The sequence below is a fragment of the Sus scrofa genome, chromosome 13 (assembly GCF_000003025.6).
Source record: "Sus scrofa isolate TJ Tabasco breed Duroc chromosome 13, Sscrofa11.1, whole genome shotgun sequence".
Taxonomy (NCBI): Eukaryota; Metazoa; Chordata; class Mammalia; order Artiodactyla; family Suidae; genus Sus; species Sus scrofa.
In genome coordinates this window covers 138948355-138970526 of record NC_010455.5, presented here as the reverse complement: position 1 = coordinate 138970526, position 22172 = coordinate 138948355, and the positions used below count along the sequence as shown (strand labels likewise).

Below are 22172 nucleotides of genomic sequence, written 5' to 3'. Positions count from 1 at the left end.
CTGTCAGTTTCACCATGAGGTACCACCTTACACCAGACAGAATGGTCATCATCAAAAGGTCTACAAACAATAAGTGCTGGAAAAGGTGTGGAGAAAAAGGAACCCTATTACACTGTTCGTGGGAATGTAAGTTGGTGCAACCACTGTGGAAAATAGTATGGAGATTCCTCAGAAAACTAAAAATAGAATTACCATTTGATCCAGCAATCCCACTCCTGGGCATCTATCCAGAGAAAACCATGATTCGAAAAGACACGTACTCCAATGTTCATTGTAGCACTCTATACAATAGCCAAGACATGGAAACAACCTAAATGCCCATCAACAGAGGAGTGGATAAAGAAGAAGTGGTATATATACACAATGGAATATTACTCAGCCATCAAAAGGAAAGAAATAATGGCATTTGCAGCAAGAGGGACCTAGAAATTGTCATGCTAAGTTAAGTCAGTCAGACAGTGAGACACCAACATCAAATGCTATCACTTACATGTGGTGTCTAAAAGAAGAACACAATGAACTTTGCAGAACAGATACTGACTCACAGACTTTGAAAAACTTATGGTTTCCAAATGAGACAGGTCGAGGGGTGTGGGGATGCACTGAGGGTTTGGGATGGAAATGATGTAAAATTTGGTTGTGATGATTGATGTACACCTATAAATGTAATAAAATTCATTAACTAATAAAAAAATAAAGTATAAAGCACAAAAAAAGCCCAAAATAAATAATTAAATTAAATTAAATTGAGTAAAATGTCTACCTTACAGCTTCTCAGAGTTCCTGCTGTAGCTCAGCTGGTTAAGAATCAGACAGTGTTTGTGAGGATATGAATTCAATCTCTGGCCTTACTCAGTTGGTTAAGGAAGTAGTGTTGCTACAAACTGCAGCATGTAGTTTGAAAATGTGGCTCAGATCCTGTGTTGCTGTGGCTGTGACTTAGGCCAGCAACTGCAGCCTGCAGCTCTGATTCGACCTCTAGCCTAGGAACATCCATATGCCGTAGGTGTGGCTATAAAAAGAAAATTATTCTTTTTTTTTTTTTCTCTTTAAGGGCACACTCACAGCATATAGAAGTTGCCAGGCTAGGGGTAGAATTAGAGCTACAGCTGCCAGTCTACAACACAGCCACAGCAACGCTAGATCCAAGCTGCGTCTTCAACCTACACCACAGCTCATGGCAATGCCAGATCCTTAACCCACTGAGCAAGGCCAGGGATTGAACCCACATCCTCATGGATCCTAGTTGGGTTCGTTAACTGCTGAGCCACAAAGGGAACTCCAAAAGAAAATTTTAATAAGATAAAATGTCTACCTCACAGCTTGTGGTGAGAATTAAAACATGTGGTATATAAAGTGCTTAGCATGCAGCTTGGCCCTAGTAGGTGCTCAATAATTGACAGATAACATCAATATTCCTCTGAAGTATATTAAAATGGAAAATCCTAGAATCAATGGGAAGAATAGCTGTTTGAAGAAAAGATAATTTGTAGGAGTTCCTTTCCTGGCACAGCGGAAACAATCTGACTAGGAACCATGAGGTTGCAGGTTCAATCCCTGGCCTCGCTCAGTGGGCTAAGGATCCAGCGTTGCCATGAGCTGTGGTGTAGGTTGCAGACACGGATCAGATCTGGCATTGCTATGGCTGTGGTGTAGGCCAGCAGCTGTGGCTCAGATTTGACCCCTGGCCTGGGAATCTCCATATGCCGCCTAAAAAAAAAAAAAAAGAAAGAAAGAAAGAAAAAAAAAGCTGAGTTGTAATGTTCATATTCACCGTTATTTTTGATGAGCTAGTGTTCTCAAATATTTTTTTTTTAATCTTTTCTAGGGCTGCACCTGCAGCATATAGAGGTTCCCAGGCTAGGGGTCTAATTGGAGCTGTAGCCACCAGCCTAAGCCAGAGCCACAGCAATGAGGGATCCAAGCCAAGTCTTCGACCTACACCACAGTTCACGGGAATGCCGGATCCTTAATCCACTGAGCAAGGTCAGGGATCAAACCTGAAACCTTATGGTTCCTAGTCATATTCATTACCACTGAGCCATGACAGGAACTCCAGTTTTCTCAAATCTTACCTGAATGCTATTCCCTCTACCTAAAGCACTTTTATCAGATTTTTCACCCAGAGAGCGTTAAATGCTTCAGAAATCAGCTTAAATGATGCTTCCTCAAAAAGAAGCATTTTCTGACTCCAACAGGACCCTGACATTCCATTACTCCACTTGCCCACACTAGAACATGACGGTGTAACTATCTGTCTTCCCCCCAGACAAAGGTCCATAAAGTCAGAGATTGTGTCTATTATGGTTGACTTTGCGCATCCTGCTGATGACTACTGTATGTGTCAGGCATTCGTTCCAAAAACATTTACTACAATCCTTTGAAAGAGTTAATCATTTCATCTGGCTGTTCTATCAATATTGAGAGAGAAATGTTGGTGTCTCCAATTACAATTCTATTTTTGTCTATTTCTCCTTTCAGATACTTGTTGTTTGGTGCATATACAATTAGAATTGATGTGTCTTCTCAGTAGAGCAGTCCTTCTATTATTATACGATTTCCCTCTCTGTTCATGACAAATTTGCTTTGCTCTGTACTTCAACTGATATTAAGTAAGATACTCCCTCCAGGAGTTCCTGCTGTGGCACAGTGGTAAGAAAATCCATGAGGTTGTGGGTTCAATCCCAGGCCTCGTTCAGTGGGTTGACGATCTGTGTTACCAGGAGCTGTGGTTTAGGTCACAGACTCAGCTTGGATCTGATGTTGCTATGGCTGTGGTGTAGGCCAGCAGCTATAGCTCCAATTTGACCCCTAGCCTGGGAACCTCCATGTGCTGTGGGTGCGGCCCTAAAAAGCCAAAAAAAAAAAAAAAGCAAAAGAGAGATACTCCCTCCAGCTTTCTTTTGATTAATGATTGCATTTTATCTTTTCTATCCTTTTATTTTCAACCAACTTATATAATTACAATTGAATTTAGTTTATTGCAGAGATTATACAGTTGAGTCCTGTTTCCTCTGCACCTCTGCACCTACTCAGCCAAATGTCTGTCCCTGAATTTTTTTTTTTTTTTTTGTCTTTTTGCTATTTTTTTGGGCCGCTCCCACGGCATATGGAGGTTCCCGGGCCAGGGGTCGAATCGGAGCTGTAGCCACTGGCCTACGCCAGAGCCACAGCAATGAAGGATCCAAGCTGCGTCTGCAACCTACACCACAGCTCACGGCAACGCAGGATCTTCAACCCACTGAGCAAGGGCAGGGATCAAACCCGCAACCTCATGGTTCCCAGTCGGACTCGTCAACCACTGCGCCACAACGGGAACTCCTGTCCCTGAATTTTCATAGTAAGGACATGTATATTAAAAGTGATTATTGATATTAGGGCTTAGGTGTGTTATTTTTATGTTTATTTTTTTTTCTGTTTTCTTTTTATTTCCTTCCTATGGGTTAATAGAACATTCTTCAGAATTCTATTGTAATCTGTCAACAATTTTTGAGCACATCTCTTTGTATAGCTTTTTAAAGTGATTGTGCCAACCATTATATATAAAATAATATGCATATATATATAGATTCATCTTCCCAGAGGCAGAAGACTCACTTTGCACTCTACTGATCTTTTTCTCTCAGATGTTGATAGTGTATACTGTACTTTGTACTTTTAATTGAGTGGTTTACTCAATCCTCAGCTTTTCAACATTTTTTTTTAACCATCTCATGGCATGTGGGACTTCCCGAATCAGGGATGGAACCTAAGCCGCTGCAGTGACAACATTGGATCCTTAACCTGCGGCATCACAAGGGAAGTCCTCTTTTTTCTTTTTTCCTTTTTGGCCTCCCTTGAGCGTATGGAGCTCCTGGGCCAGGGATCAGACAGATCCAAGCCACAGTAGCGACCTCCACTACAGCTGTGGCAAGCCTGATTCTTAACCCACTGTGCCAGGTGGTGGAGTGTCCCAGCACTCCAGAGATGCTGCAGATTCATTGCGCCATAGCAGGAACTCCAATCCGCAGCCTTTCTAAGTGTAGGCTGATAATTCAGAGCTGCCCCTCTCTGAGGAATTACCCTGGGGCTAACATGAACTGAGTCTTCGCTTAGCCACTAACATCCACCCTTCCAGGCAGAACCAGACCTCTTGGCTGCTGTTGCAAATTTGTGCGCTAGAGCTCCCCCTGAGATGAGACCACAGCTAGTCTGCAGCTGAGACCAAACTCACTGTATATTTATGTTGCCTGATTTGTCAGTCTTTTATTTGTAGTTAATGCTGGGTTTTTTTGTTCTCGCTTTTTTTTTTTTTTTTTTTTGTCTTTTTGCCTTTTTTAGGGCTGATCCCTCGGCATATGGAAGTTCTCAGGCCAGGGGTCAAATCAGAGCCTACGCCACAGCTATAGCAACTCGGGATCTGAGCCGCGTCTGCAACCTACACCACAGCTCACTGCAGCGCCAGATCCTAAAACCACTGAGCAAGGCCAGGGATCGAACCTGCAACCTCATGGTTCCTAGTCGGATTTGTTAACCACTGCGCCACAATGGGAACTCTAGTTAATGCTGTTTAAGCATTTATCTCCCATCCTTCCTCACTACTACCTTTTTCTCTTTGACCATCTCTGATTACCATCTTATTCCTTTTATTTTTCTAAATTTGTTTCTGTAATGTCAATGTAAAGAGAGCTAGTCCCGGAGTTCCCATTGTGACACAGCAGAAATGAATCTGAGTAGTATCCATGAGGATTCAGGTTTGATCCCTGTCCTGGCTCAGTGGGTTGGGGGGTCACAGATGTGGTTTGGATCACGTGTTGCTGTGGCTGTCTGTAGGCTGGCTGTAGCTCCGATTTGACCCCTAGCCTGGGAACATCCATATGCCAAGGGTGCAGCGCAATAAGAGGAAGAAAAAAAAAAAAAAAGACTGAGTCCCAACTTACTTCAGTTCTATGAGATTCAATGATCTCAACAGCAAAGTGAGGGTAATATACCTACCTTTAATATTAGTGGGGGTTCCACAGGAGCCTGAACCTAGAGACACTGGCACAGGGTTTGAAACCTAATGAGGAGTTCCCTGGTGGCCTAGCAGGTTAGGGATCTAGGATTGTCACCACTGTGGCTCAGGTCACTGCTGTGGCACAGATTCAGTCCGTGGCCTGGGAATTTCTAAACACTGCATGCTCTGCCCCCCCAAAAAAAGTAGATTTCTTATGGAGTCAATGTAGCATGCAAGGGAAAGAAAGATCAGGGATGACCAAAAAAAAAGCTGGAAGCACTTTGACATAATTCAGCTGACAATAATAGCATTTCAGTTTTATACTGTTTCCCTAGCTGTTGACATTTTACATTAATTTCTTTACATTTAAACATTTCTATGCCCTCAAAGACCAAAAAAGTAACATAAATGAATGAAGTGAAATGAATGGGGACTATAAAAAACTCTTTATAGTTTTCGTCCCTGGAAATTTCATGGGGTAAAAACCACCAATTGTTGACCCTAGTAGCAGCTATACATATCTTCTTGCATAATAACAAAATTTCAAAATTTTACACATGGAGTTCCAATTTTACCATGGGGTTCCAAAATACAGACTATCAATGAGGGTTTGGTCTGGAAGTCTGAACTGTATGAATGATATAGAAAAAGAGACTTATTGCAGATATCAGACCTTATAAAATTGTGGGATAAGGAGAAGACTGCTTTTACCTCTGTTTCTGCTGGCAGGTCTGAAGTTGCTGCACATCAGCAGGGCCAGCATTTGGGGAGAAAGCCTGGATGTGAAACAGGGAAGCATGAGGACAAACTGGACCCTGCCAAGAAAAATTGAGGGTCCATAAGTACAAGCTGGAAACCTCCTTCATCTCAATGCCCCCTCCTCTCAAAGGGAAAAGTAGCAAAAAAAATGTGTAACCATCTTTAATCTACCATACAGACTATATTTCTTTTCCTTCCTTCTGGTCAAGTATGGCCTGTGACTAAGTAATAGACAGTGAACACTTTGGTATTCATGTCTAGATGAGAATTTTTTTAACTTCTTTTTTTAACAGACTCCCAGAATCTAAGTATTGGATTAATCCATTCTGGAAAATTCTTAGATATTATACTGCTTAACTATATTCTGTCTCTCTCCTCCAGATCTCCAATTAGACGTATGCTAGACTTCCCCACTCTATTATCCTTGTCTCTTACTTAGTCCCTCCCTCTGTCCCTCTCGGGAGAAATCATATTTCCAGCAGCTGGGGTGACACAATAAGATCTTGGAATTTCCTCGTCCCATGACTATCTTGCATCCTGTAAGAAAGATTTTCAGGAAACTGTCTGAAACTGAAATTTTTTGAGTCAGTCAGGTATGTAAGATCATCTTTAAACATTGGTTTAGGATTTTCTTTTTCTTTCTTTCTTCCTTTCTTTCTTTCCTTCTTTCCTTCTTTCTTTTTCTTTTTTCTTTTTCTTTCTTTCTTTCTTTCTTTCTTTCTTTCTTTCTTTCTTTCTTTCTTTCTCTCTTTCTTTCTTTCTTTCTTTCCTTTCTTTCTCTTTCTTTCTTTCTCTCTTTCTTTCTCTCTTTCTTTCCTTTCTTTTTCTTTCTCTCTTTTTTTTTTTTTTTTTGCTGCACCTGTGGCATATAGAAGTTTTGGGGGAGTTCCCGTCATGGCTCATCGGTTAATGAACCCAACTACCATCATGAGGATGTGGGTTCAATCCCTGGCCTCGCTCACTGGGTTAAGGATCCAGCATTGCCTTGAGCTGTGGTGTATAGGTTGCAGAAGTGGCTCAGATCCCATGTTTCTGTGACTCTGGTGTAGGCTGGAGACTACAGTTCCGATTGGACCCAGAGCCTGGGAACCTCCATATGCTGCAGGTATAGCCCTGAAAGACAAAAAGACCAAAAAAAAAAAAAAGTTTTCGGGCCAGGGATTGTACCCTGGAGTGACAACACTGGATACTTAACTCACTGAGCAACAAGAGAACTCCATGTTGACTGATGAAGGTCCACCCATTTCATTCATAAATGAAAGGGAAGAAAAAGATTGCAAGAATCCATGCACTTATCCAACCAATCCGCTTCAGCAGTGACCTTCTCAGAGAGGCTTTCCTCTCTACATTTTGTCCACCTGCTCAGCTCACTCTATTTTCCCTTCCTCCCCTTTATTTCCTTCATAGCACTTACAACTCTCTAAAGCTTTATTTGTTCACACGTTCATAGATTGACTTCTTCACCAGAATGCAAGTCTATGAGGGCAGGAACTTTATCTTCTCCTCTGTTTTATCTCGAGCACTTAGTACAATGTGTGACACACAGTAGACACTCAAAATATTTGCAGAATGGATGAATGACAACTATGTCAGGCATTTTGTTAGGGTCTAGAACACAACAATAAAGGAAAGGAACACAGTCTCCTCTCGTGTATCTCAATTGCAAACCAACTGTCCTTTTCTGGAAATTTTCAGTTTTGTTATTTGATCTGGAAATTATTCTGAGGAAGCCTTTATTGAGCATACCATGTTCTCTGAGATGGAAATATTAACTCCTCACACCAAGGACACTGATTGCGAGCATTTGAGAAAGATTCTTGAACTTTGAATCTCCTAGAGCTTAATATTTGGACCCTGATCTCCTCAGACTTATTTGTCCTTTTTTTCTTCCTCCTGGGATGAGGGAAGTGACGACCATGGAAACCTGGAAGAAGGAGGATTTCATTCTTCAAGAGAGAATGGAGAAACCAATCAATAAACAAATATAAACAACTATTTAATTGTTTTAGTGATATCGCTTTAACCTCATAGGAACCCAGAGACTTTGTGACTTGTCCAGGGTCACACAGCTATATTGCAGCCTAGAGGCACACAGTCTGGCTCCAGAATCCATTCTCACCCTTTCTTACATTTTCTCATTCTCCTTTTTCTTTTTCTTCTTTCACCCCCGCCCCCCTTATAGGGCCACACCTGTAGCATATGGAAGTTCTCAGGTTAGGTCGAATCTGCAGCTGCTGGCCTCTGCCACAACCATAGCAACACAGGATCTGAGCTTCATCTGCAACCTATGCCACAGTTCACGGCAACGCCAGATCCTTAACCCGCGGAATGAGGCCAGGGATCAAACCCAAATATTCATGGATACTATTGGGGTTCATTACTGTTGAGCCACAATGGGAACTCCAACCTTTTTCTTCTTTCACTGCCCTCCACCGTCACTTTGTGGATAATCCTGATTCCTGGGGGAACTTGAAATTCGTATTTTACATTTTTTCCTTTTCCTCTTATTTCTCATGTTTGAATGAGGACCCTCCAAGAGGTAGGGAGGAGTCAGACCAAGAAGAGAGAAAGCCTCCACGCTGGAGTTAAGGAGGAAGGATGGGAGTTCCCATCATGGCCCCGTGGTTAACAAATCCGAGTAGGAATCATGAGGTTGCAGGTTCCATCCCTGGCCTTGCTGAGTGGGTTAAGGATCCAGCATTGCTGTGAGCTGTGGTGTAGGTCGCAGACGCGGTTCGGATCCTGCATTACTGTGGCTCTGGCATAGGCCAGTGGCTATAGCTCCGATTCGACCCCTAGCCTGGGAACCTTCATATGCCGAGGGAGTGGCCCTAGAAAAGACAAAAAGACAAAAACAAAAACAAAAACAAAAACAAAGGAGGAAGAATGGGCCAATCAGACTCTGAAAAACAAGACCTGTTCAGAGATAGGTTATGTCCCTGGGGCACCAGCCACTTAGAATGAATAAACAGATTAACTGGAATCAAGGCATAATGTCCTCAACAACCACAGCCTGTGCCACATAACTGGCACAGGATCTTTCTCCAGGATGAAAGTAGAGAACAACCAACACTGCGCCTTCCAGACAATTCTCCCTTTCAGCTCACGCCATCCTCCTGCCAGCAAAATCCTCCTTGCTCACTTCTGAGGCTAGGAATCCTTGCTATCATGCTGGGTGGCGTCATCACCCAGCACATGCTTTTCCTTTCAAGGCTACAGAGCAACCCTACTGCCTTGCCTCTTCCTAGACTGGCCTCTATCTGCAGAGAGGGAATCTGCATTTTCCACCCAGCCAAGGAAGTGGGTGGAGAAAATGAAAGAGTTACCTGAGGGAGAACTGGGATGGCCCTGGGCTCTGCGTTCTGTTGAGATAAAACCCACAGCAGAACCAGGCAGGCTGGAAAATGGCTGAGAGACGAAGGTAGGACTCAACAAATGAGACTCTTTTTTTTTTTTTTTTGATCATTTATTTATATATATATATATTTTTCTACTGTACAACATGGTGACCCAGTTACACTTACATGTATACTTTTTAAATGCCAGATCTGAGCCATGTCTGCAACCTATACTACAGCTCATGGCAACGCTGGGTCCCTAACCCATTAAGAGAGGCCAGGGATCAAACCCGCACTCTCATGGTTCCTAGTTAGATTCGTTTCCACTGCGCCACAATGGGAACTTCCAAATTTATTGTATTTTAAAATGGGTCTCCTAAATTCATTTTTACTGCTACAGAGTAATTCATAAAATAAATTATCACAATTTGTCTATTCTATTGATAGAAATTTAGACTTACTCAAATTTTGACAATAAAATATAATGAATATCACCGATAGTTTATCCTTTATAACACCTTTCACATATTTTTATAAATTCTTTTAAGTATAAAAAAGGGGCTAAAAGTTTGACATTTTAAAATGTCATACAAATATTTTAAAATATTTAAAATTTTGGAGTTGCTGTGGCTGTGGCTGGAAGCTACAGCTCCAATTAGACACCTAGCCTGGGAACCTCCATATGCTGCGGGTGTGGCCCTAGAAAATACAAAACAACAACAACAACAAGAAAAACCTTTGAGGGGAACCCCCCTCCCCCCAAAAAAATCATTGGGGTTTTTTGTTTGTTCGTTTGTTTGGGGTGCAGATGTGGAAGTTCCTAGGCCAGTGAATCAAACTGCACCACAGCTGCAGCAATGCTGGATCCTTAACCTGATGTGTCACACGGTGGGGCGGGGTGGCGGGAACTTCCTGGGCAGAAACATTTTAATTTTTGTTTGTCATTGTGTCCCTAGCACTCAGCATACTCCACACAACACAGAGCATGCTAAAGAATGTATAGAAAATAAATGTTAACCAAATTGTAACTGAGCTGAATTTTCAGGTACTGAGTATATGTAAGGTAAGGAGCACAAGAGAAGGAGAGGAAAAAGATAAATTGGTAGACATGGGAGTTCCCAGTGTGGTGCAGTGGAAAGGAATCTGACTAGTATCCATGAGATTGCGGGTTCAATCCCTGGCCTCGCTCAGTGGTTCGGGGATCTGGCTTGCTGTGAGCTGTGGTATAGGTCAGAGATGCAGCTCAGATCCTGAGGTGCTGTGGCTGCAGCATAAGCTGGCAACTGCAGCTGCAGTTCAACCCCTAGCCTGGGAACTTCCATATGCCACTGGTGTGGGCCTTGAAAGGAAGGAAGGAAGGAAGAAAGAAAGAAAGAAAGAAAGAAAGAAAGAAAGAAAGAAAGAAAGAAAGGGAGAAAGGGAGAAAGGGAGAAAGAAAGAAAAATTGGTAGACATGGATAACTGAGAGATATTGAAAAAAAGAATGAGATACTGAGGGAATAAGAAAGATTTTGTTTTGGTTTTGTGTGTGTGTGTGTGTGTACGCATTTAGTTTTATTGTAACAAAGCAACTTGTACACTTTTAACGTTTAAAACTGAGCATCATCTTTCCTTTCCAGTGAAACAAAAAGAAAAATATAAAAATAAACAAGAACAGGAGTTCCCGTCGTGGCTCAGTGTTTAACGAATCCGACTAGGAACCATGAGGTTGCAGGTTCGATCCCTGGCCTTGCTCTGTAGGTTAAGGATCCAGCATTGCCATGAGCTGTGGTGTAGATTGAAAACTTGGCTTGGATCCTGCGTTGCTGTGGCTCTGGTGTAGGCCGGTGGCTACAGCTCCGATTCGACCCCTAGCCTGGGAACCTCCATATTGCCACAAGAGCGGCCCAAGAAATGTCAAAAAGACAAAATAAATGAATGAATAAATAAATAAATAAATAAATAAAATAAACAAGAACAAAATTACAATAGAAAATGTCAATTGCAAATAAGATCCTACAGGTTCTGCTGATTCTCCCATCGAGTGGCAGGGCTCAAGTCATCATTAGGAGAGAATTTTATTTTTAAAGTGTCATCTTAAACCGCAAGGATGTCTGTTAAACATCACAGTTAAACATACCAAAGGAGATGTAATAATAAAGATGTTTCTAAGTAAAAAAAAAAAAAAAAAAAAATACCAAAGGAATAGCCACGTTGTCAAAATGCCCACTCAACCCACCCAAACATCTCAAACCTACCCTTTGCTGCTGACCTTCTATAACCCCATTTTTTTAAGTTTTTTTTCTTTTTTTAAACAAGAAAAAGTAGACAGATACATGTTGTTAAATGCTAACTGTCCATATTCACATAGAGACAGTGTAATCTCTGAGCCCGATATACAGAGAAAGGAGGGAAAAAGCTAGAATTCTATGCACTACTACACAGGGGCCTCGCACCCTCCAGCTTCCAGCAGAGCTAAGGGAGCAGAAGATTTTTCTTTTTTCCCACAGAGCATGGTGGTGTTGATTCCATAAAGTTTTTGTTGAGACAGGAAGGGATAAAAATGAATTTGGAACAGAAAAGGGGTAGAGATTCTTTTTCCACTGAATTCTACCCAAGGTATTTCCCTCCAAAATAAATTGAGAACCATGGTGAAAGGAAAAAAGAGACCTCAAAAACAGGGCAACCAAGCACAAAAGGGGGGAAAAAAAGACAACTGCAACTTGCTCCCAGGGACTGGAGAAAACTTTTAAAAAGGTTGGAATCCATCGGTGTTCCATTAGTAATCTTCTCCTTCCTCCCCCTCATCATCATCTTCATCTTTTTCACCTTCATTCTCATCTTCTTCACTTTCATCCTCATCCCCTTCATCAATATCTTCCAATCCTTCTTCCTCTTCATCATCATCATCATCTTCTTCTTCTCCTTCCCCTTCTTCATCATCCATGTCAGGAACCAAGTAGTACTGTAATGGATTTGGCCAAATATCATCTTTGATGACCTCTCCTAAATCATCTGTATCTGCATCAGAATGATCAGCAAACCAGGTGAAGCAGCTCTCTGGTTCCTCATGCTGTCTTTTCCTGCTGGCTTTATTCTGCGTTTGACTTGAATGTTTTGTCAAATCCTTTCCGGATTTCCATTTGATTTCAGTGGTCTTTGAAGATGAATCACCACTCTCATTCAGATGAAATTCTTTGGGGAGAACTTTATTTTCGAAGGAAGGGTTTTCATCAAAATAAAATCCATTCTGTAACCTGATTTAATATCTTCAAATTCTGTCACTTCAACTCTTGTCAAATAATGCAGCGCCTCTTCATCCTCCTCCCCAAGCAGTGCAGACACTTGTGGATGGTTAACAAACGTTGTTACCCAAAAGTCTGGGATTTTGGCGATCAGTTCCGACCTCTTCTGAAAAAATGATTGGCGGAGTTTATTATATTTCTCTTCTACTTTTAAAATCTCCTCACTGGCTTGTTCATTAAGTCTGTCTATTTCATTTTGTGCTTCATCAATATGTTCAATTGCTTCTTGCTGTTCTTTTTCTTCCTTCGGCAAGTTGAAAGTTTCCTCTGGCTTGAGTGCAGGAGTCAGTCTCAGTTTCCTGGGTTTCTTTGCTTGAGGCGGAAGTGCAGACTGGTGTTTGGGGGCCATGCTGGGAGAAAAGGCAAGACTCCACCGAGAGGTAGCAGCCCGTTGAAGGAGCTCTGAGGACTAGGAATAAGAGAGATTTTGAAAGAGATGTTGGGATAAATTGTGAGATTACTCTGTACCGTGTGCTTTCTCTATGGAACACCTGTCAGTAATTGTCTCAGTTTCTGCATTGACTCTTTTTTTTTTTTTTTTTTTTTGTGCTATTTTAGGGCTGCATCTGCAGTATATGGAGGTTCCCAGGCGAGGGGTCAGTCAGAGCTACACCACAGCTCATGGCAACGCTGGATCCTTAACCCACTGGGCAAGGCCAGGGATCGAACCTGCATCCTCATGGATCCTAGTCGGGTTCGTAAACCACTGAGCCACGACGGGAACTGCTGGTTGGCTCTTGAATGCCTAAATTTTTTCTTTCCTATTGTCCACTGCTTTATAATCTTGCTTTACTTTAGACACAGTTTCTTTTATCACATAGTGAGATCTATGGCTTAGTCTAAGACCTATGCCCTCTGGGCTAGCTAATGGGAGGAGTGGGAAGGGCCAAGGTCAGAGTCCCCTCCCAAGTCTAGAGAAGCATAGTCGAACAAGCCAGAGGGTTGCTACTACAGTTTGAAGCAGAAGTCAAGTATACTAAAGTAATAATTGATTCCCCCCACCCAATACCAGAATGGTGTTTGTTACCCAATAGGCATTCAGTAAATAAGTGATGAATAATATACAGCATATGACTATAGTTAATAATACTGTATTAATATTTGAAACTTGCTAAAGGAGTAAATCTTAAAAGTTCTCATCACAAGAAAAAAAAATGTAACTATGCATGGTGACGGATGTTAACTAGATTGTGGTGATCATTTTACAATGTGTAAATACTGAATCATTATGTTATATGCCTGAAACTAATATATTATATGTCAGTTACACCTCAATTATAAATTAATAAATCTGGGGGGGGGGATAAGAGATGATTGAATGAAAGAACAAACAGATGGATGAATGAGTTAGCCTTCAGTCAGTCTGAGGAAGAAGATGGCAGGGGTGTGTGGGCAAAGAACCACAGAGAAAACAAAATTAAAGGTCAACAAAAAGCATCAGCCAGAATGATAAAATTTATAGCATTATGGCTAAACAAACTGCAACTAAGAAAGTTAAGTAGATGACAGCAGTCAAAAATATTAAAAATAGATTGAGAAGGTCTAATATAAAACTAATGGAAATTCCAGGGGAAGCTAGTAGAGATAATGGGGTAAAGACAATATTCAAAGAAATAATCACTCACAAATGTCCATAATTGAAGAAATTCAAGATTGTTTAGATTGAATATATATAGTGAGACATGGACAGGATAAATACAAATCTTACCTAAAAATTCTTTTTTTAAATTATCTTTTCTTTTCCTTTTTCTTTCTTTCTTTTCCTTTTTTTTTTTTTTTTTTTTTTTTTGTCTTTTTGCCATTTCTTTGGGCCGCTCCCTCGGCATATGGAGGTTCCCAGGCTAGGGGTCTAATCGGAGCTGTAGCCACTGGCCTACGCCAGAGCCACAGCAACGCAGGATCCGAGCCGCGTCTGCAACCTACACCACAGCTCACGGCAACGCCAGATCGTTAACCCACTGAGCAAGGGCAGGGACCGAACCCGCAACCTCATGGTTCCTAGTCGGATTCGTTAACCACTGCGCCACGACGGGAACTCCTCTTTCTTTCTTTTCTTTACCTAGAAATTCTAAGGTAAAAATATGGACTATGGATAAAGCACAAATATTTTAAAAGCAACTAAAGAGTAGAGAAAGATTACTAATAAAGGAATAAAAGTTTGACTGTCAGCAGACTTCTCTAATAAATGAGTCCCATACTCACCTGGCTTATTATGCAGGTTTGACAATGTAATCAATATATCTTCAGACAAAGAGAGGGTTTTTTTTGTTTGTTGATTTTTTTTTCTATTTTTTTTTTTTTTTTTAGGGTTATACCTGCAGCATATGGAAGTTCTCAGGCTAGGGGTCAGATAGGAGCCTATGCCACAGCTGTGGCAATTCAGGCAAAGAAAGTTTTAAATATTTACAGTTGATAGACTATCACCAAAAGAACTACTAATTTTAATTAATTAATTAATTAATTTTTGTCTTTTTGTCTCTTTAGGGCCACACCTGCAGCATATGGAGGTTCACAGGCTAGGAGTCCAATGGGAACTGTAACCGCCAGCCACAGCAACGCAGGATCCAAGCCGCATCTGCGACCTATACCACAGCTCAAGGTAACACTGGATCCTTACCACATTGAGCAAGGCCAGGGATCAAACACTTGTCCTCATGGATGCCAATCGGGTTTGTTAACCACTGAGCGACGATGGGAACTCCAAAAGGAACTATTAATAATTCTACTTCAGAAAGAATAAAGCTGTGCCCAACAGGAAAAATGAGGAGGAAAAAGCAACGATGGCCAAAGAACTTGATAAACATATGGTTAAATCTAAATAAAAATTTGTGACAATAAAGAATAGTGATGACTTTTAGGGCTGTAAAAGCAAGTTTGACCTAAGACAGTAGACAAAAATAATAGGAAAGACTGAAGAAGGGGAATTCACTGTTAAAAATTCAAAGAGCATTTTATTGTTTGGAAGAAGTATAGACATACAGATTAATGTTTGAATTTTTCTTTTCTTTTCTTTTTTTTTTTTTTTTTTGTCTTTTTGCCTTTTCTAGGGCCACTCCCGCGGCATGTGGAGGTTCCCAGGCTAGGGGTCGAATAGGAACTGTAGCCGCCCGCCTACGCCAGAGCCACAGTAACTTGGGATCCAAGCCTGTCTGCAACTTACACCACAGCTCACGGCAACGCAGGATCCTTAACCCACTGAGCAAGGCCAGGGATCGAACCTGAAACCTCTTGGTTCCTAGTCAGATTCGTTAACCATTGAGCCATGACGGGAACTCTCAATGTTTGAATTTTTTAAATAGGTATGTATGTTAAAAAATTAATGGTAACTTTGAATCTTGCATATAACTTACATACCTTTGTAGGACAGGAGGAGGAGATACAGTACAACCATTCCGAAGGAAGGCAGGAGAAGTAAAAAACAAACAAAAAAAACACAAAACACAAAGATAAGAAAGTAGAAATCAGTCCACATACATTATATATATAAGCATTATCCTATCAAACATAAATGGATTTAATCCATGTTAAATTTTTCCAGTTGGGGGGGGGGCTGTATTTTGTACTGCTGTGGGTTTGTTTGTTTGTTTGTTTTGTTTTGTTTTTTGCTTTTTAGGGCTGCACCTGAGGCATATGGGAGTTCCCAGGCAAGGGGTCAAACGAATCAGAGCTGCAGCTGCCAGTCTACAGCAACACAGGATCCAAGCTGAGTCCGCGACCTACACTTCAGCTCAAGGCAGTGCCAGATCCTTAATCCACTGAGTGAGGCCAGGGATTGAACCTGCATCCTCATGGATACTAGTCAGGTTTGTAACTCTCTGAGCCACAGCAGGAAGTCCATTGTACTGCTGTTTTAAAGAGATGGACCTATAACTTTGTTTTTGTTTGTTTGTTTGTTTGGGGGTTTTTTGGTTATGCCCGTGATTTGTGGAATCCCTGGGCCAGAGATCGAACTCACACCACAGCAGCAACCCAGGCCAATGCAGTGACAATGCCAGATCTTTAACCCACTGTGCCACAGGGGAACTCCAGGACAGATCCATAACTTTAAGCAGTGTAAATATAAAAGCAAAGGGGATGGGGGCTCCCGTCGTGGTTCAGTGGAAACAAATCCAACTAGTATCCCTGAGGATGTCTGTTCGATCCCTGCCCTCGCTCAGGGGGTTAAGGATCCTGCATTGCTGTGGCTGTGGCACAGTCTGGCCATTACAGCTCTGATTGGACTGCTAGCCTGGGAACCTCCATATGCCATGGGTGCAGGCCTAAAAGAAGAATAAATACATAAAAGTAAAGGGGCAGTTGTATCAAAAAGACAAAGGCGCCAGCTTAAAGGGTTGGTCAAAGGTAGGGAGTTTGAGTATAAAAAGAATAACTCTATTTCCCTCAACAGTTAAATTAGTCTCTAAGCATACTTTAATAGAATAAATACATGACTGAAGGAATGAATGAAGGGTGGGACATTAGGGGTGTGTCTGGGTGGTACACACCCCTAATGAGTCTGATGGTATTAAAAATTAGGTTTAAATACACAGTCTTTCACCATGAGAGCACACTGAAGGAGCTGCATTTCCAGAGAGACACAGCAAGCAGGCTTGAGAGTGGGTACTCCAAGGGAATTCATGACAGGTAAGCAGGGGGAGGGGAGGGAGAGAAGGATAGGAGCCCAGATTGCAGGGTTTACGTAGTCAAAAAGGATTTAAAAGACTAAAGGAGCAAGCTTAAAGGATACAGCTCCATCTCCATTTGGAGGGAGGTGATAGAGGGTTGTAAATGGAGGGCAGAGGAAGATCAGAAGATACGACTGCCTCATGTAAGTCAGGGAGAAATATGAGACTCCTTGTTACTAAAGGTTGGTGTCTACTGTGCAGGGCTCCCAAACTTTCCCAGTTTGTGCTAACCTGGTCTTTGCAAATCCTCATTAGACTATTTAACATTAGAAATTCTATCACAGTAGCAATTTTTGTTTTGTTCACTGCAGAGTCACCAGACCTACATAAGCACAGGCTGCAGAAGGCAGGTAATAAACACTTGGTGAGTAAGGGCAGTGCCCTTGCTGGCAATTCTGTCTTGTGCACTTCATAGCCTGGATTGGGAGAAACACCCAAGTTCAGAGGAACCCTATGCTTCTTTGTTTAATTATATCAGTTTAAGCTGTAGACCTCAAATTTCCTTGCCAGGGAAGTGAGCAGAGGTTTAGATTCTGTATACAGGAGTTAGTAAGACCTAACTCATTCCCAGTAATGCTACTCTAGCTGCCCAGACTTTAAAATCTTACTTCCTTCATTTATAAGAGGATGCTAACAACTGTACTTTTCCCCTTGTGTTTGTTGAGAATTAAATGTATCAGGTACATGAAGCACTTTGATATTTATTTAACTCACGAAAAACTTCTCCAAATGTTGTTGTTATTATTAAAAACAGATACTTACCATTTCTATGGCTCTTTCTTCATTCCAGAAATTCCAGTTTTCCTCTTGTACCATTTCCCTTTAGCTTGAACAACTTTCTTTTTTGCTTTTTAGGGCCACACTCGCGGCTTACAGAGGTTCCCAGGCTAGGGGTCGAATTGGAGCTATAGCTGATGGCCTACACCACAGCCACAGCACATGGGATCTGAGCCACATCTGTGACCTACACCACAGCTCACGGCAACGCCAGATCCTTAACTGAGCAAGGCCAGGGATTGAACCGGCAACCCCATGGATCCTAGTCAGATTCATTTCCTCTGCACCATGATGGGAACTCCCTAGAAGAACTTTCATTAACATTTCTTTCTTTCTTTCTTTCTTTCTTTCTTTCTTTCTTTTAATCTTTTTGCCTCTTCTTGAGCCACTCCCGTGGCATATGGAGGTTCCCAGGCTAGGGGTCTAATCGTAGCTGTAGCCACTGACCTACACCAGAACCACAGTAACGCAGAATCTGAGCCACGTCTGCAACCCACACCACAGCTCACGGCAACACGGGATCCTTAACCCACTGAGCAAGGCCAGGGATCAAACCCGCAACCTCATGGTTCCTAGTCAGATTCATTAACCACTGTGCCACGACAGGAACTCCATAGAAGAACTTTCATTAACATTTCTATAGAACAGAACTAATAGTCATGGGTTTCATAGTTTCCCTTAATCTGAGAATGTCATCACTTCACCTTCATTCATGAAAGGTATTTTCCTAGGTAGAAAATTCCATGTGGGCAGTCTTCTTTCCGTACTGTAATGATTTTTGTTCCATTGTCTGTCTTTGGTTTCTGATGAGAAACCTAAGGTCATCGGATCTAGTCTAATTGTCTAATGTATCCATCTTTTCAAACATAGACTGTTTCAAAAATCTCACTAAAGAAAATATCCCTTTAACTCTGAGTCACAAAGATGTTGACACACATTTTCTAATACTTACAAAGTTTCATTTTTGACTGATACATCTGGAGTGTTTTTCTGTGATAAAAAAAAATGGGTCATTTTCTAGCTCAGGTAGAGATTCTTGGAGTTAACCCAATTTGTCTTGAGGTTGTTACAGCAATGCCAGTCCTCTTGAAAACATTGCTTTCCAGCGAAGGAATGACTTCATCAGTGTCCCTTTTCTCATAGAGGCTTCCCTTGCCAGATGTCAGCACCCCCAAGGAGAAAAATGGCCCAAGAGAATCACTGGCCAGATCCCTTTGTCTACACAGATGATTCCAGCATGAACTTCCAGGGTGATTCACAGATATCAGCTGGTCACAGTGAGTATAACTCTCCTCCACTGTTGCCCTCTTTGCCTGTAATTGCATTTTGAATTTGTTTTAGAGCAAATATATATTGTCTTTTCAAAAATCTATTCAAAAAACTTTCTCATCATAAAATGGGAAGTTGTACATTTCATATCAGGGTCAAATGCCCATACTTGACCAAATTATGACCAATAAACTGAGAACATAAGATAAGGAGCAAGTGAGAATGTTTTTCTAGGAGAGAAAAAATGATGCATAGAGAGAGAGATACAGAAAGCTTCTTTTGCAAGGCAGGATACAATCCTGACATCAGTTCTAATATGTGGGATTTTTCCCATCCAGAGCAACTCTCCCAACACCAGCTGGGTGTCCTATGTTTCAACTCAATTCTGACACTAAGTACCCAGAGAAAGCATCAAATTCCATAGGTTAAAGGCTCAGTCCTCTTCAGATGCCAATCACAAGTCCAGGTTGTCACCTGCTTCTACCAACTGGTTTAAATAAGAGGTTCCCATGACTCGCTCCTTGAGTTTGATTAATTTGTTGGTGCCTCTTAGAACTCAGGAAATCAGTTTACTCACTAGATTACAAGTTTATTACAAAGGATATTAAAGAATAAGAATCAACATCTGGATGAAGAGATAGCAACCTAACTCACAATAGTCAAAAGGTAGAAACAACCCAAATCTCCATGAGGAGATGAATGGATGAACAAAAAGTGGTATATACATGTAATGGAATACTATTTAGCCTTTAAAAAGAAGGAAATGTTGACATATTTTACAGCATGAATGAACCTTGGTAACATTATGCTACATAAAATAAGCCAGTCACAAAAATAAAAATACTGGGAGTCCCATAATGGCTCAGTGGCTAATGAACCTAACCAGTATCCATGAGGATGCGGGTTCCATCCCTGGCCTTGCTCAGTGGGTTAAATATCTGGTGTTGCCACGAGCTGTGGTATAGGTAGCAGATGTAGCTCGGATCCTGCGTTGCTGTGACTGTGCTATAAGCTAGCAGCTACAGCTCTGATTGGACCCCTAGCCTGGGAATTTCCATATGCTGCCAGTGCAGCCCTAAAAAAGAAAAAAAAATGTATGAATTCTCTTATATAAGGTACTTAGAGTTGTCCAGTTCATAGACACAGAAAATAGAATGCTAGTTGCTGAGGGCTGGTGGGGAGGTGGAATGAGAGTTGTTATTAAACAAGTGCATAAAATTTTAGTTTTGCAAGATGAAAAGAGTATGGAGATGGGATGCACCAAAATGGAATGTACTTAACGCTACTGAACTGTACATTAAAAACTAAGTACAACATTAATTTTTTTGTATTTTATTTGTTCGTTTGGTGGCACCCAAGGCAAGTGGAAGTTTCTGGGCCAGGGATCAAACCCATGCCACACCAGCTACCAGGGCCACTGCAATGATAATACAGGATACTCTACCTACCTCCTATGCCACAAGGGAACTCCACAACGGTATTTTTTTTTTTTTTATGGCTGCCTCTGCGGCATATGGAAGTTCCTGGGCTAGGGGTCTAGTCAGAGCTGTAACTGAGGCCTTTGCCACCACCACAATACTAGATCCTAGCCGCATGCATGACTTATGCTGCAGCTTATAGCAAAACCAGATCCTTAACCCACTGAGCAAGGCCAAGAATCCAACCCACATCCTCACAGAGACTATGTTGTGTTCTTAACCCCCGAGCCCAATGGGAACTTCTCATACGAGTAAATTTTTTTTGTTTTTATTTTTATTTTTATTTTTTTGCTTTTTAGGGACAAACCTGCAGCATATGGAAGTTCCCAGGCTAGGAGTTTTGGATCAGAGCTACAGTGGCTGTCCTACGCCACAGCCACAGCAACAAGAGATTGGAATCACATCTGAGACCTACACATCTCACAGCAACACCGCATCCTCAATGCACTGAGCGAGGCCAGGGATCTAACCTGCTTCCTCATGGATCCTAGTTATGTTCATTAACCACTGAGCCATGAAGGGAACTCCCATTAGTAAATTTTATGTTATTTATTTTTACACAATTTAAAAAATATGTGTGACTATATACTATTCCAGGGTATAGATGTACAAAAGTCTCCTTATTGATGAACATTTTAAATTCCTAATGGTAAATATTCTAGGTTAAACAGTATGAAGTATATTAAAAATGAAATTGTTTAAATCCCTCTCAAATTTTGCACCATTTTACATTTCCACTAATAACCAATGGTATGCATTCCCCAATAAGACTCAATTTATAATCAAATATTTTTGCCCGTCTTTTGGGAGAAAAATAGGTTAATTACTGGAGTTCCTGTTGTGGCTCAGTGGTAATGAACCTGACTAGTATCTATGAGGATGAGGGTTTGATCCCTGTCCTTACTCAGTGGGTTAAGGATCCAGTGTCTCTGTGAGCTGCAGTGTAGGTCAGAGAGGGGGCTCAGATCTGGCATTGCCGTGGCTGTGGTGTAGGCTGGCAGCTGCAGCTATAATTCGACCCCTAAGGCTGGGAACTTTCATATACTGCGAGTGTGGCCCTAAAAAGGAAAAAAAGAAAAAAATCAACTTATTACTGAATTAATTTATGTGTTATGAATTACTAGTGAAATTGAGGAATTGTTTTGGTCTGGTTTTGCTTTGTTTTGTGTTTTTATGGTCATGGCATGCAGCAACTTGATGTGGGATCTCAGCTCCCAGAACAGGGAATTGAACCTGGGCTGTAATGGTGAAAGTGCTGAGTCTTAACCACTAGACCACCAGGGAACTCCCAAAGTTGAGCATTTTTACTTTCTTTTTTAGACATTACTTTTTCAGACCCTTGATCCAATTTTATGAAGGAATTTTTTTTCATTCCCCAATACAATTTTTTTTTCTACAGTACAGCATGGTGACCCAGTTACACATACATGTATTTTTTCTTCTGTCTTTTTACCTTTTCTAGGGCCGCTCCCACGGGATATGGAGGTTCCCAGGCCAGGGGTCTAATTGGAGCTGTAGCCGCCGGCCTATGCCAGAGCCACAGCAACTCGAGATCCGAGCTGCGTCTGCAACCCACACCACAGCTCACAGCAGCGCCGGATCCTTAACCCACTGAGCAAGGCTAGGGG

General features: G+C 41.5%; 2 protein-coding genes across 7 annotated transcripts in view; both read right to left on the bottom strand.

The window, feature by feature from the left end:
* POLQ (DNA polymerase theta) overlaps positions 1-7893 on the bottom strand; it is a 145866-nt gene extending 137973 nt beyond the window's left edge. For 2 of the 6 annotated variants that reach the window (XR_002337886.1, XM_021070283.1), the window contains exons 1-2: positions 7481-7893; positions 5687-5790 (exon numbers count right to left, since the gene is read on the bottom strand). The gene's annotated coding sequence lies outside the window, so the exon portion shown is untranslated. Of the gene's footprint in view, positions 1-5686; positions 6426-7480 lie in introns of those variants that run through there. The other 4 variants (XR_002337885.1, XM_021070282.1, XM_021070279.1 and 1 more) reach the window with 4 other exon arrangements.
* LOC110256414 (protein SET-like) lies at positions 11279-17896 on the bottom strand. Its single transcript, XM_021070278.1, is given in 3 exon segments — positions 11279-12297; positions 12300-12765; positions 17783-17896. Coding segments are annotated over 3 exon segments (987 nt in total). The 5' UTR covers positions 17837-17896; the 3' UTR covers positions 11279-11830.